Below are 11,804 nucleotides of genomic sequence, written 5' to 3'. Positions count from 1 at the left end.
CCGGCGAGGCCAACCCCACGTGACGCGCGACGGCGGCCGCGCAGGGGCGCGCGCGCGGGGCCTTCTGGGAGTTGTAGTCCCGCGCCCGCCACCGTCCTGGGGGGTGGGGGCTCCGCGGCAGCTGGGGTGGGCGAGAGGGGCGCCGCCCGCTCGGGCGCTTGGGTGACCGACCGGAGTCCGGCTTCCGAGAACGGGTCACGGCAGGAATGGAGGCGAGGGCCGGCGTCCGCGCGGACGAGACCGGAGGAAGGGGGAAGAGGGCAGGTGGCCGCCGACCAGTAGCGCGGAAGGACTGGTGGACACGTGGCCGCCGGGTTGCCGGGGAGTGAGCGGTCGCCGGCGCCCGTGAGACACGTGGCCCCTGTGGCATTGCTGCAGAATCACGGTGGGGAATCACGCACACGCAGACTGGGGGACATCTGCTAAACTGCTGGGCAGCTCTGTTCCACAAAGGGCTGGGACCGCCCTGTGTGACACGGGATGGACGCCACTGGGCCGACTGAGGCTCCCGATGGCCCCTGCACTGGGTGGTAGGATAGTCTGGTTCAGCGCTCAAGGCTGAGCATTGTCTTGGAGTCACCGCAGGGAAGGTCCTTGTTCTCGAGACACACGACCTATACAGGTGGATGGCCTGGTCATCATAATGACAGGTGGCCACCGACAGGGAGGACAAAATGTGACAGAATGTTGACTCAGTCAGTCTAGGCCAAGCACTTATGATGGTGCAATGTATTCCTCTTACAACTTTTGTATTTTAGGTTTGAAACTTTTCAAAAGAAAAAGATGTAACAAGTAATTGTGTTAGAGGGGCGCCTGGGTAGCTCAGTCAGTTAAGCGACTGAAGTCGGTTCAGGTCATGATCTCATGGTTCATGAGTTCGAGCCCCATATTGGTTCTGTGCTCGGAGCCTGGAGCCTGCTTAGGATTCTGGGTCTCCCTCTCTCTCTGCCCCTTCCCTGCTCGCGCACTCTCTCTCAAAAATAAATACACATTAAAAAAACAAACAAACAACTTTAAAAAGTGTGTTAGAGGCTCTGAGGCTGAGAAGGTAACAGAGCCCCTCCCCTGAATAACTCAAAATCAAAACTAAAACCAAACTAACAGGAAAGAAATCCCCAACAGGGTTTTAAATTTTCCCCACAGTTACTGTGCAATGCTCTTCTGGAAATTCTAAGAATAACGTTCTTTCGAAAGAGGTGTTTTGTCATTAGTGTCTTAGGGCTTTGCCCTTTCTGGTGGTGGACAAGAGCGGCATGGTGGCCTCCAGTTTGTGGCCCAGCGCACGGAGGCTGGCACACACCGGCCCAGGGGAGCAGGCAGGGTTGGGCTGGGTGCATTTGACCGAGTGGAGTGGATGATGGGGTCCAGGCCAGCAGAAGTGCTGAGCTGAGTGATAGGGAGGTGAGAACCGATGGGGAATGAAGGGATCCTGCTGGAAGTGGGGGGCATCCCTGTCGCCAAGCAGGGCCAGGCTGGTCCTAAAGGCCAACACTGTCAGACGAAGGGCCTGGACTTGTGCTTCTGCGGGACCAGTGGCCCTTGTAGAGGATAGATGGCCAGGTGGGGAAGAGAGAAACCAGCCCCAGCTTCCTATCAGGCCCCGGCCCCCGCAACATAAGGAGGACACCTGGGTCGTCTTGTCCTCTTTACCCAGAAACACGGCAGACTCAGGTCATAGCTGGGATTTGACAGATCATGCTTCAAAATGCACAGGGGACTTTGTCACTGGCCCCATGGGGATGGCCCCATTCAGACTGCCTTGCTCCAAACCCTGGATGGCTTCCCTTGTCTCAAATTCTCACTTACCAGAACCCCCCCCCCCCCCCCCCCCCGCCGCTGAGTCAGCCCTGACTGCAAGCCCTTCCCCAGGTCGCTGCGCCCTCTTGGGATCCCCTCTCCCACGAACTTTCCTGAATGTGGATGTGAGAGCCCACAGCGATGTTGTCTTTGCCAAATCCCTGTGGTCAGGGTTTATGGACTCGTAGGGGTGCCGCTGTGAGCTACCTGGGCCCCTGGGTGTTATAAGCACCCAAAGTGGGGGGGACACTCAGAAGTAACACCCTGAGTGGTCTTTTTATGCAGGGGGCCCAGCTGTCTCTGAAGAAGTACTGCTCAGATTACCAGTCTTCCCTAAAGAAAGATGTTCTCTCTCCTTCCTTAACAGCACAGTGGGACTAAGCAAGAGCTCCAGAAAGAGCCTGAGGCGCCTGGGAAGGAAGAGGAGAAGGCGCAGCTCTCCCTGAAGGTGTCGTGCCCTGGGGAAATTCCAGAGGAAGCAGAGCCCAGTGATTCAGGGGGCATTCACGTGGCCACCCGGTGGGGGGGGGGGTTCAGTTCCAGAACCCCTCCTCAGACCTTGACTCATGGACAGGTGGTGTAGGGGGAGGTGCCTGGCTGAGTCTGAGCGGATTGCTGGGGCCCAGCTGGGCCCAATCTGGGCTGGGGCCCAGATTGCTGGGGCCACAGCTCTGCAGAGAGCGAGGGAGTCACCTGTCCCACGGGGCAGCTGCAGGGCTGAAACCAGGGTCCCTTGAGGCTGGGCTGGTGCGGGCTTGGGGGCCTCTCCAGTTCGCTTTCTCATTTTTATTTAAATTTCGTTAATGTTTATTCATTTTTGAGAAAGAGAGACAGAGACAGAGTGAGAGTGGGGGAGGGGCAGAGAGAGAGAGGGAGACACAATCCGAAGCAGGCTCCAGGCTCTGAGCGGTCAGCACAGAGCCCGATGCCGGGCTCGAACTCACGAACGGATCACAACCTGAGCCGAAGTTGGATGCTTAACCACTGAGCCACCAGGAGCCCCTTCTCACTTTTAAAGTGGGGCAGTTCTCAGGATGCCTGGGTGTGCAACTCTTGACCTCAGGGTTGTGAGTTTGAGCCCCATGTTGGGTGTGGACATTACTTAAAAATAAAATCTTTAGGGGTGCCTGGGTGGCTCAGTCAGTTGAGCGTCCGACTTCGGCTCAGGTTATGATGTCACGCTCCCTGAGTTCGAGCCCCAATGCGGGCTCTGTGCTGACAGCTCAGAGCCTGGAGCTGCTTCGGATTCTGTGTCTCCCTCTCTCTCTGCCCCCCCCCCCCCCCACGCTCTGTCTCTCACTAATAAATAAATGTAAAAGAAAAAATTTTAAAAATAAAATCTTTAAAAAATAAATAAAACTCAATAGGGGGAGTGCTGAGAACCCAGCCCGTTTCCAAACTCCGTGATTCCACACCTCTCCCACGTGGGGCGGGGCGGGGTGGGGGAGGGGGCGACTGCCCTGTTCTGTCTACACTGACTGCTTCCTGATTCTGTGAGCCTGGGTTTGGCTCCTCCTCGGTTTGGGCATCTCCACTCCCGGACGAGTTAATGTCCATCACCCTACAATGTCAACACAGTAAACCCCGCCCCACCATGTGGCCCCAAAAACCTCCTCCCGGGTGCCCACTCGAGGGAACGGGAGCGCGTGTCTGCACAGGGACTCACGTGACAATGCCCGGAGCAGCTTTATTCGCTGAAGCCGAAGCCTGGACACAACCCCAGTGCCCATCAGCTGGTGGGGGCGGGCACAGCAGAGGACGGGTGCCTGACGTGCTGCCTCGTGGGCGAGGCCGGGGGGCTCAGCGGCAGAGGCAGACACGGAGTGGGATTCCATCACGAGAGATGTCCGACGTCCAGGCAGGTCGGCCGAGACGGGGAGCCGCTCTGTGGTCGCGGCGGCTGGGGCGGCAGGAGCGACCACGTACAGGCATGGTTTGCGGGTGAGGGGCCGTGGAAACCCCCTCAAAGTGGAACGCAGTAATGGTTGCCCAGCTCGGTAAACTCGCTGATCATCTTTGAACTGCGCCCGTGACACGGGTGAACTTGGTGACACGCGCTCCGGTGAGGGTCTGGCGAGGCTGCCGTTCGTTCCTGAATAGCCTGCTCCCTTTGTGGGTCCCCTGTCCCAACGGCTCTGGCAGCCTCACCAGCCACCACAGCACCTTAAGGGAACCCCCAGGGTACCCGGCATAGGGCAGTGGAGCCCTGGGGCAGGAAATGGATCCCTGGTCCTCTCCACGAGGGACACGGGAGCAAGGACAGCCCAGAAGGACTCTTTCATAAGCCGCCTTAGAGAGGCCCACGGTAGTTCAAATGCACCCACACTATTTCCAGGAAAACGGGGTTCTCCACTGGCAGCCCCCGCCCAGAGAGTCTCCGCTGGAGTCCTGCGCTCCCTGCTGGCAGGTGGGGCCCGGCTGGCATGGTGTCACAGCCCATTCTGTCCCTGCCTGCCATCCTCCCAGAGCCCCGCTCTGCCCGGTGGTCCGCCCCCCCCTCCCTCCACGCTGCCCTGTCCCCTCCCCAGTCCGGGAGGGGGCCCTCTACGGGGGGGGGAGGGTGCTGGGGCCGGGGGACAAGTGGCTGGTGCTGCTCAGGCTGTCCCCGTCCAGCCCGAGAACAAAGCCTCAGGGGCAGAGCGCCAGGCAGCTGCAGTTCACCCTCTGCACGAATCCGCCCACCCGGTGGGCGTCGTCCAGCGTGAGGATAGCGCCCGGAGGGAGCCCCCGCCCCGTGGCGAGGCTTGCCACCTCCCCGGGGACCAGCGCCCGGTCCCATATGGCCAGGCCCGCCACGCTCCCCACGAAGGCCTCGGAGCTGTCGAACCCACCCCCCACGCTGTCTTGCTCCTGGCCCAGCACAAGGGACCCCCCTGGAGGGATCTCGTAGCCCTCCCTGAAGCGGGAGCCGGTGGCCACTAGCCTGCGGTCTACGTGGAGCCGGTACCTGCCCAGCGTGGACGTCCAGATGACACACACGTGGTGCCACCGGCCGTCCAGCAGTGGCTGCAGGGGCAGCTCCCTGAAGGCCGGGTCTCCGATCACGAAGTGGACAGAGCCAGGGACCAGGGAGTCCCTGCCGTGCAGCACGAGCTTGTTGTCATTCTCCTCGGTGGCGTAGGAGAGCAGGGTGCCCAGGTGGCCCGAGGCCACGCGGACCCAGCTGCAGACAGACAGGGCCCGCAGGCCTGCGGGGAAGCCGGGGCTCAGGAAGGCGACGTTCTGGGTGGAGGCGTTGGGGAAGACGAGCACGGGGCCCACGTTGCAGGCTGGGGACAGAGGGGAGAGTCAGCCCGGGCACCAGGGGGCCGCAGAAGCGCTCACGACCGCGGGCACTGCCCTTGCTGTGGGGCACAGGCCACAGACCCCGTGGCCGACCTGCCTCAAGCAGTAACCGCGAGGGTGGCTGTGCACGGCCCTGTTGGTCCTTGCGGCCGAACCACCAGCCCGTCTCACAGCCGGGGACACCGGGAGCTGGGGCAGTCACACCACTGGGCAGAACTGAGCCCCCCGGGGCTGCTGTAAGGGAGCCCCACAACTTAGAGCCTCAAAACCACACAAATTCAGTGTCTTCCGGGTCTGCGGGTTGGAGGTCAAAAGCCAGACACGGGTCTCTCCCCCGGACTCAACTCACGGCGTGGGCAGCCGTGGTTCCTTTGCTGCCCTTCCAGTCTAGCGATGCCCCCACTCCGTGGCTCACGGCCCCTCCTGTACATCCGTCTAAACTTTGCCCCTGGGGTCACGCCTCCTTCTCCGATCCCGACCTTCCTGCCTCCCCTAGAAGGGACAATCCCGGATCCCCTCCCATCTCAGGATGCGTCATCGCAGACGGAAGTTCCCCTTGCTGTGTGAGGTGACGCATCCACAGGGCCCGGGGATCAGGACTTGAACATCTTTGGGGTCCTTGCCCTTCAGGTCTGCCTGACCAAGGGTCCATGGGTGGGGGGGCAGGCCCACCATGGGTAGGGGGGCAGGGGTGGGCCTGGGGCAGCTGTACCTGCTCCGAGGTCCCGATTGGCAGGCTGCGGACCTACATCTCTAACTCGCTGGCCCACCGGACTCACGGATGAAGGGGCGTTTACCCCGGGCAGCACCCCAGTCCTGTGTGCCCATCTGTCCCTAATGCCCAGGCTGCGGGGGATCCGCAGACAGACCATCCCCTGCGCGGCCCCCTCCTTCTCGCCAGCAGGTGCCACTGTGAGGCCAGTGTCCTCTCCTCACAGCTCTGGGGAGAAGGCTGTTCAGAGGGGACCGGAGGCCCAAGGAGGCACCAGCGGGGGAAGGGCGGGCCATAGTACTTACTCTCTCCTGGTCTCTCGGGCGGCCGTGTCCGCTGGCTGCCTGGGCCTTGTGGCTCCCGCGTCCCCTGGAGACCGCTGGCGAAGTCCTGAGGTGGGTCCCCGGGCTCAGGCAGAGCTCTGAGCGCCTGCCCGCCCCTCTGCAGCTTCGGGGAGCCTGGGCTTGGCAGCCCCAGCTGGGGCAGGGGCAGGGGCGGGGGCAGGGGCGGGGGCAGGGCCGGAGTCGGCCCCGGGGCCACGGCGCCAGGACCGGCCACCTGCAGCCGTCCCTCGAGAGCAGCCAGCCTGGCGCCCTGGCTCTGCACCAGGTGCGTGAGGCCGGCCACCGTGTCCTGTAGGGCCCGCAGGGCCAGGCCAAGGCTGGCGAGGCCATCCCCCTGTGCCTCCCGCTCCTTCCCCGCCTGGGCCAGCTGTCTGTCCCTGTCACTCAGGACGGAGTCCAAGGCCAGCAGCCTGGAGTCTAGCTTCCGGCTCCTGCGCTGTGACTTCTGCATCCAGGTCTTGAGGCGGCTCAGGTCGCCCTGCACGGCGGCCTGTGACCGGTTCACGGCCAGGGCCACGGCCTGGGTCTCCAGGGCCAGGCTCTGGAACCGAGTGTCAATGTCGTAGGACAGGTTGTAGTTGCTGGCAAGGCCCCGCAGGTGTGTGAGGGTCACCTCTTGGAGCCTCCGAAACTAGAGAGAGGACACACAGCCATCACAAGGGCCGAGGGCGGGGGAGGACGCGGCACATGACTTCCCGCTCATGCGTCTGGGCGCCTACCAAGCCCTGGCCGTGCTCCACACTGATGTGATCCCCAGGCCGCTGCTGAGGGGTGGGCCGATTACCGCGGCCCCGGGGTGGCCGAGCTCAGAGATGTGGGTGACCAACCCGAGGGCCCCGGGCTGCACTAGGTGGGGCGAGGGCTTCGGGCTCCCATGCCCCCTCTGCCCCACATCCCCCGGCCCTGTGAACCTCAGGGTCCTGCCCTCCCGTGACCCTGCGCCCCTCCAGCTGCACTCCCCAGGGCTCCCCGTGCCCCCTCCCAGCCCGACGCCCACCCAGTCCCGTGGTCACTTGGCTTATCTTCATAACAGAGCCTAAGAAACCTTCTGTGCTGCTTTCCAACCACAGGTGACAATAGCATCGGCTGAAGGGAAGAACCAAGGACTCCACGTTTGGGTCCCCAGAGCGCCGACAACTTCCCACTCTGTTTCTGGGACACCATCAACTGCCCCGCGTAACTGGGCACCCTTACCTGCTCTTCTAGTCTGCGGAGCCTCTCGAAAAATGGTTTTCTTTGCGCTGCAGGGCCGGCTTCCCGCGACAGAACCCCATGCAGATACACAGGCACAAAAATAAGGAAGACAGACAGGGTCGTCCGCGGGCCACCCATCCCGAGGACGCGCACAGGGCGAGGCCGTCTGCTGTGTGCTCCTTCGCCACCCACAGCCCTGCTCGAGTGCCAGGGGAGCGAGCTTCCTCCCTTCACCACCTTCGTGCAAAGCATCTGTCCGCCAGCCGGCGAGCTCTGGGGACATGGTCACGTGTCCCAAGGACACGAGCTTAAAAACAGAGGCAAACAGTTTCTCCGGAAAGTAATTCTTCTGGGTGAGAGCCCTGGCCTGGCTGGCTCAGAGGCAGACGGAAGTGATGGCTTTAGCAGGGACGCACGGACTCGTGTTCCCGCCAAAGAGAAGTGGAAACAGGACAGGGTCCAGCCAGGGCCAGGGAGCCCCCGGGGCCAGGTCTGCGGTGGGGCCCAGCGTGCTAGTCCCATGAGGCCCATCTCTCTCCTCTGGATAAGGCAGAGGACGGGGTTGGGAGACGTCTTAACTTATTGTGGGGTGTAGGTTGTGTGGTGGGCTGCATGGTGGTGCCCGAAATGGTAGGTCTGAGTCCTAACTCTGTGAATTGCCTTGTGCCTGTGAATGGGAGTCTGTACGGAAAAAAGACCCTTGCGGGTGTCATTAAGGATCCGGCGATGGGCCCGTGCTGAATTAGGGTGTCCTTAGAAGAGACAGAAGAGGGGAATACACGGGGGGGGGGGGGGCATGGGAAGACGGAGGCAGAGACTGGGGTGACGTGGCCACCAGGAGAGCCAGGGGCCGGATGAGGCAGGAAGGGTCCTCCCCCTGGAGCCTTAGGGACCTTGACCTTGGACCTCCATTGGTTACTGGCCATAGGCTGCTGCCCAGGACGCTGCCGCACTTCTGGCCCTCTGGGGCTCCCCCTTCTCCACCCTCCACCTATCACTCTCCCAGGCCACGTTGGATCCTTGCTCCTGCTGCTGTCTCTGTCCCTTGTGTTCTCCTGGCCCTGGGCTCCTTCACCTTTGTCATTTTGCTGCCATCGAAGGGGCACCTGGGGGGCAGAGGACCCATGCATGTCTGTGCACAGCCGCGTGTTGAACTGACCATGCTTTTATCCTGCTTCCTCCCTGCATCTCGGTCCCTACAGCTGGCCCTGGGGTGAGGTCCCCACCTGCCCCATTTACTTAGGCCGATGGCTGTGCTAGTGTAACCAGTGACCGCCACAAGGGAGCTTAAAACAACAGAAGTTTATTCTCTTGTAGTTCTAGAGACCAGCGTCCCAGGGCCCTTCTCCTTCCTCCCCAAGGCTTCAGGGAAGGACCCTCCTGCCTGGTCCAGCCCCTGGCTCCCCTAGTGGCCACGTCACCCCACTCTCTTCCTCTGCCTTCCCACGGCCTTCTCCCCTGTGTCTCTGTCCTTCTGTCTCTTGTAAGTTACGCTGCTCCCTGGATTCGGGCCCACTTGCATAATCCATTACGATCTTGGGGTCTGTAACTTGATTATATCCACCAAGACTCTTTCTCTGAATAAGCTTGCATTCATGAACTTGGATCTACTTTTTGGGAACCACCATGCAGCTTGTGACAGGGAGGTTTGGGAGGCTAGGGGTGTCCAGGGATGGTGGGGAGGCTGGGACACGGCACAGGCTTCAGTGAAGAGACTCGCGTGAATCTGGACACAGAGCTGCCGGGTCCCCAGTGCCTGCTCGACCTCCTGTAGCTGGCGACTCCTCTGCACGTCAGCTCTGCCGCGGGATGTGGTCAGGTGGCTCTCTGGAGCCTAGCCGTCTGACCCCGGAGCAACCCTCCCCCCTTTCCTGCCATGTGACTGGTCGGAATTGCACTGCACCACGGGTGTAATGAAACCCACACTGGATTACGGGACTTCATACGAGAAAAGAACGTGAAAGATCTCACTAAGCATCGTACGTTACATGTGCCATTGAAGTGGTAATATTCTGGATCGACTGGGTTAAACAAAATATGTTCTTGGGGCACTTGGCTGGCTCAGTCAGTAGAACACGCGACTCTTGATCTCAGGGTGATGAGTTCAAGCCCCGTGTTGAGTGTGAAGCCCACTTTAAGACGTATGTATATATATATTCGTATTGTGTATGCAGCGCGTATGTTAAAACTAAAATGATCTTCACCTGACCTTTTTACCGTTTTAGTACAGCTAACAGAAAACTGAGCGTTACATATGGGGCTCACAACCTATTGTGATGGGACAGCATTGCCCGGGGAAAGACTGGATATGCAGCTGTGTGCAGGCATGTAAGCACGTGTAGGTGTGCAAGTCTGCAGTGTGCAAGCGTGTGCGGGCGTGCAAGTGCGTGCAGGTGACTTTCAATCTCCTTCATCGTCAGTTAAAAAAAAAAAACAATCGGGGCGCCTGGGTGGCGCAGTCGGTTAAGCGTCCGACTTCAGCCAGGTCACGATCTCGCGGTCCGTGAGTTCGAGCCCCGCGTCAGGCTCTGGGCTGATGGCTCGGAGCCTGGAGCCTGTTTCCGATTCTGTGTCTCCCTCTCTCTCTGCTCCTCCCCCGTTCATGCTCTGTCTCTCTCTGTCCCAAAAATAAATAAAAAAAAAAAAAAAAAAAAAAAAAAAACGTTGGAAAAAAAAAAAAAAAAACAACAATCGGCTCAGGTCACGATCTCGCGGTCCGTGAGTTCGAGCCCCGCGTCGGGCTCTGTGCTGACAGCTCAGAGCCTGGAGCCTGTTTCAGATTCTGTGTCTTCCTCTCTCTGACCCTCCCCTGTTCGTGCTCTGTCTCTCCCTGTCTCAAAAATAAATAAAACGTTAAAAAAAATTAAAAAAAATAATTTTAATGGAAATTATACACAAAATTCACTTATTGTAAGGCTAATGCTGAAAGCGAGTAATTGAAATAAATGTCTACATATTGGCTTGTGGAACTCTGAGGTTCCGCTAGCTTCCAGAAAGCAGCAACCAAAGCCAGGCACCTGCCCCCAGGTAGGTAGGGGGAGGATGGGAGCTATTTGAAAAAAATTCTCTTAGATTTTTTTTAAGTTTTTATTTCACTCTAGTTAATCAACACACAGGGCAATATTGGTCTCAGGAGTAGAATCCAGCGACAAAAGGGCGGGAGTTTCTCGGGCCTGGGGGAACTTGCATTTACCAACAAAAAGCACCTCCCTTCCCCCATCTATCAAAACGAATTCCCCTCGTCCACACACAGAGCTTTCCGCCCTTCACTGTCTCATGTTTCATGTGACGGCTCAGCTAAGGGTCACTGGACACAGAGCTGCTGACAGAAATCTGCCCGGGCGGAACAATGCCAAGAGCCAAGGAAAAGCTCAAAAACATCTTAATCACTATCGCGGGAGAGGGAAGAAAAGCTTCGTGTCTGCAAGGCCAAAAAAAAAAAAAAAAAAAAAATGGATCTTATGAGAAAAGGAATAATCAAGAGGAAGAAGTTGCTCTTGGAAATGAAAACTAGGATTTTCCAAATAAGTAAGTAAATCCGCAAAGCTGAAAGACAAGGTTTGAGTGATTGCCCAGAAAGTAGGGCAAAAAGATGAAGAGATGGGGAAGAAAAGGGAAAAAAAACAGCCTTTGAGGTCAACCCGATAAAACACGAGTGTAGAGAGTGGGACTCAAGGAAGCGGGGAGATAATCCAGGAAGGTGTCACAGCCAAAAGCATCCACCATCCCCAAGGCCGCACGCCAGAGGGGGCCAGGTCTCTCCTCCAGGGTCAGGACCCCACGGAGGATGCAGAAGATGCTGAAAGTGTCCGCAGAGGAAACACCTGGTCACGTGGGAAAGACTGAGACCTTCCTCCGAGAACTGAATGCTGGCTGGCAAAGGTACACGAGCACACCTTAGCATTTCTGAGTAAAAGTTATTTTCAGTGTTTATTTATTTTTGACAGAAAGTCTGAGTGGGGAAGGGGCAGAGAGAGAGGGAGACCGAGGGTCTCAAGCACTGACAGCAGAGAGCCCCACGTCACCAAGCATGAGATCATGATCTGAGCCGAGGTCGGACGCTTCACCCATGGAGCCACCCAGGCGCCCCCAAATTAGTTTCATTTAAAATTGTTCATCTCGCTCATGGGGCGCCTGGGTGGCTGCGTCGGCGAAGCGTCTGACTTCGGCTCAGGTCATGATCTGGTGGTTTGTGGCTTTGAGCCCCGCATCTGGCTCTGTGCTGACGGCTCGGAGGCTGCAGCCTGCTTCGGATTCTGCGTCTCTCTCTCTCTCTGCCCTTCCCCCACTCGCTCTTTCTCTCTCTCTCTCAAAAATAAATGTTAAAAAATTAAAAAAAAAATTTCATCTCGCTCAAATGTAAACTGGCCCAAAGGCATTTTTCAAATACATATAGGCTTAAGTTTATCTTCTGCGCACCTATGGGCCGCATAGGCTTGGGGAAAACACGGGGATGGAAGTTGAATGAAGTT

At 58.7% G+C, this 11,804-nt stretch overlaps 1 protein-coding gene across 1 annotated transcript; it reads right to left on the bottom strand.

The window, feature by feature from the left end:
- Positions 1-4,390: 4,390 nt before the first annotated feature.
- PTX4 (pentraxin 4) lies at positions 4,391-9,527 on the bottom strand. The gene is made up of 3 exons (XM_060648026.3): positions 7,333-9,527; positions 6,100-6,769; positions 4,391-5,066 (listed from the first exon to the last, which is right to left on the bottom strand). The coding sequence occupies exons 1-3, from the start codon at positions 7,582-7,584 to the stop codon at positions 4,426-4,428; spliced, it is 1,563 nt and encodes a 520-aa protein (XP_060504009.3). The 5' UTR covers positions 7,585-9,527; the 3' UTR covers positions 4,391-4,425.
- Between the last annotated feature and the right edge of the window lie 2,277 nt (positions 9,528-11,804).

The sequence above is a fragment of the Panthera onca genome, chromosome E3 (assembly GCF_046562875.1).
Source record: "Panthera onca isolate mPanOnc1 chromosome E3, mPanOnc1 haplotype 2, whole genome shotgun sequence".
Classification (NCBI taxonomy): Eukaryota; Metazoa; Chordata; class Mammalia; order Carnivora; family Felidae; genus Panthera; species Panthera onca.
The sequence above is the reverse complement of the archived record's forward strand: the minus strand, read 5'-3'. Positions and strand labels throughout refer to the sequence as shown.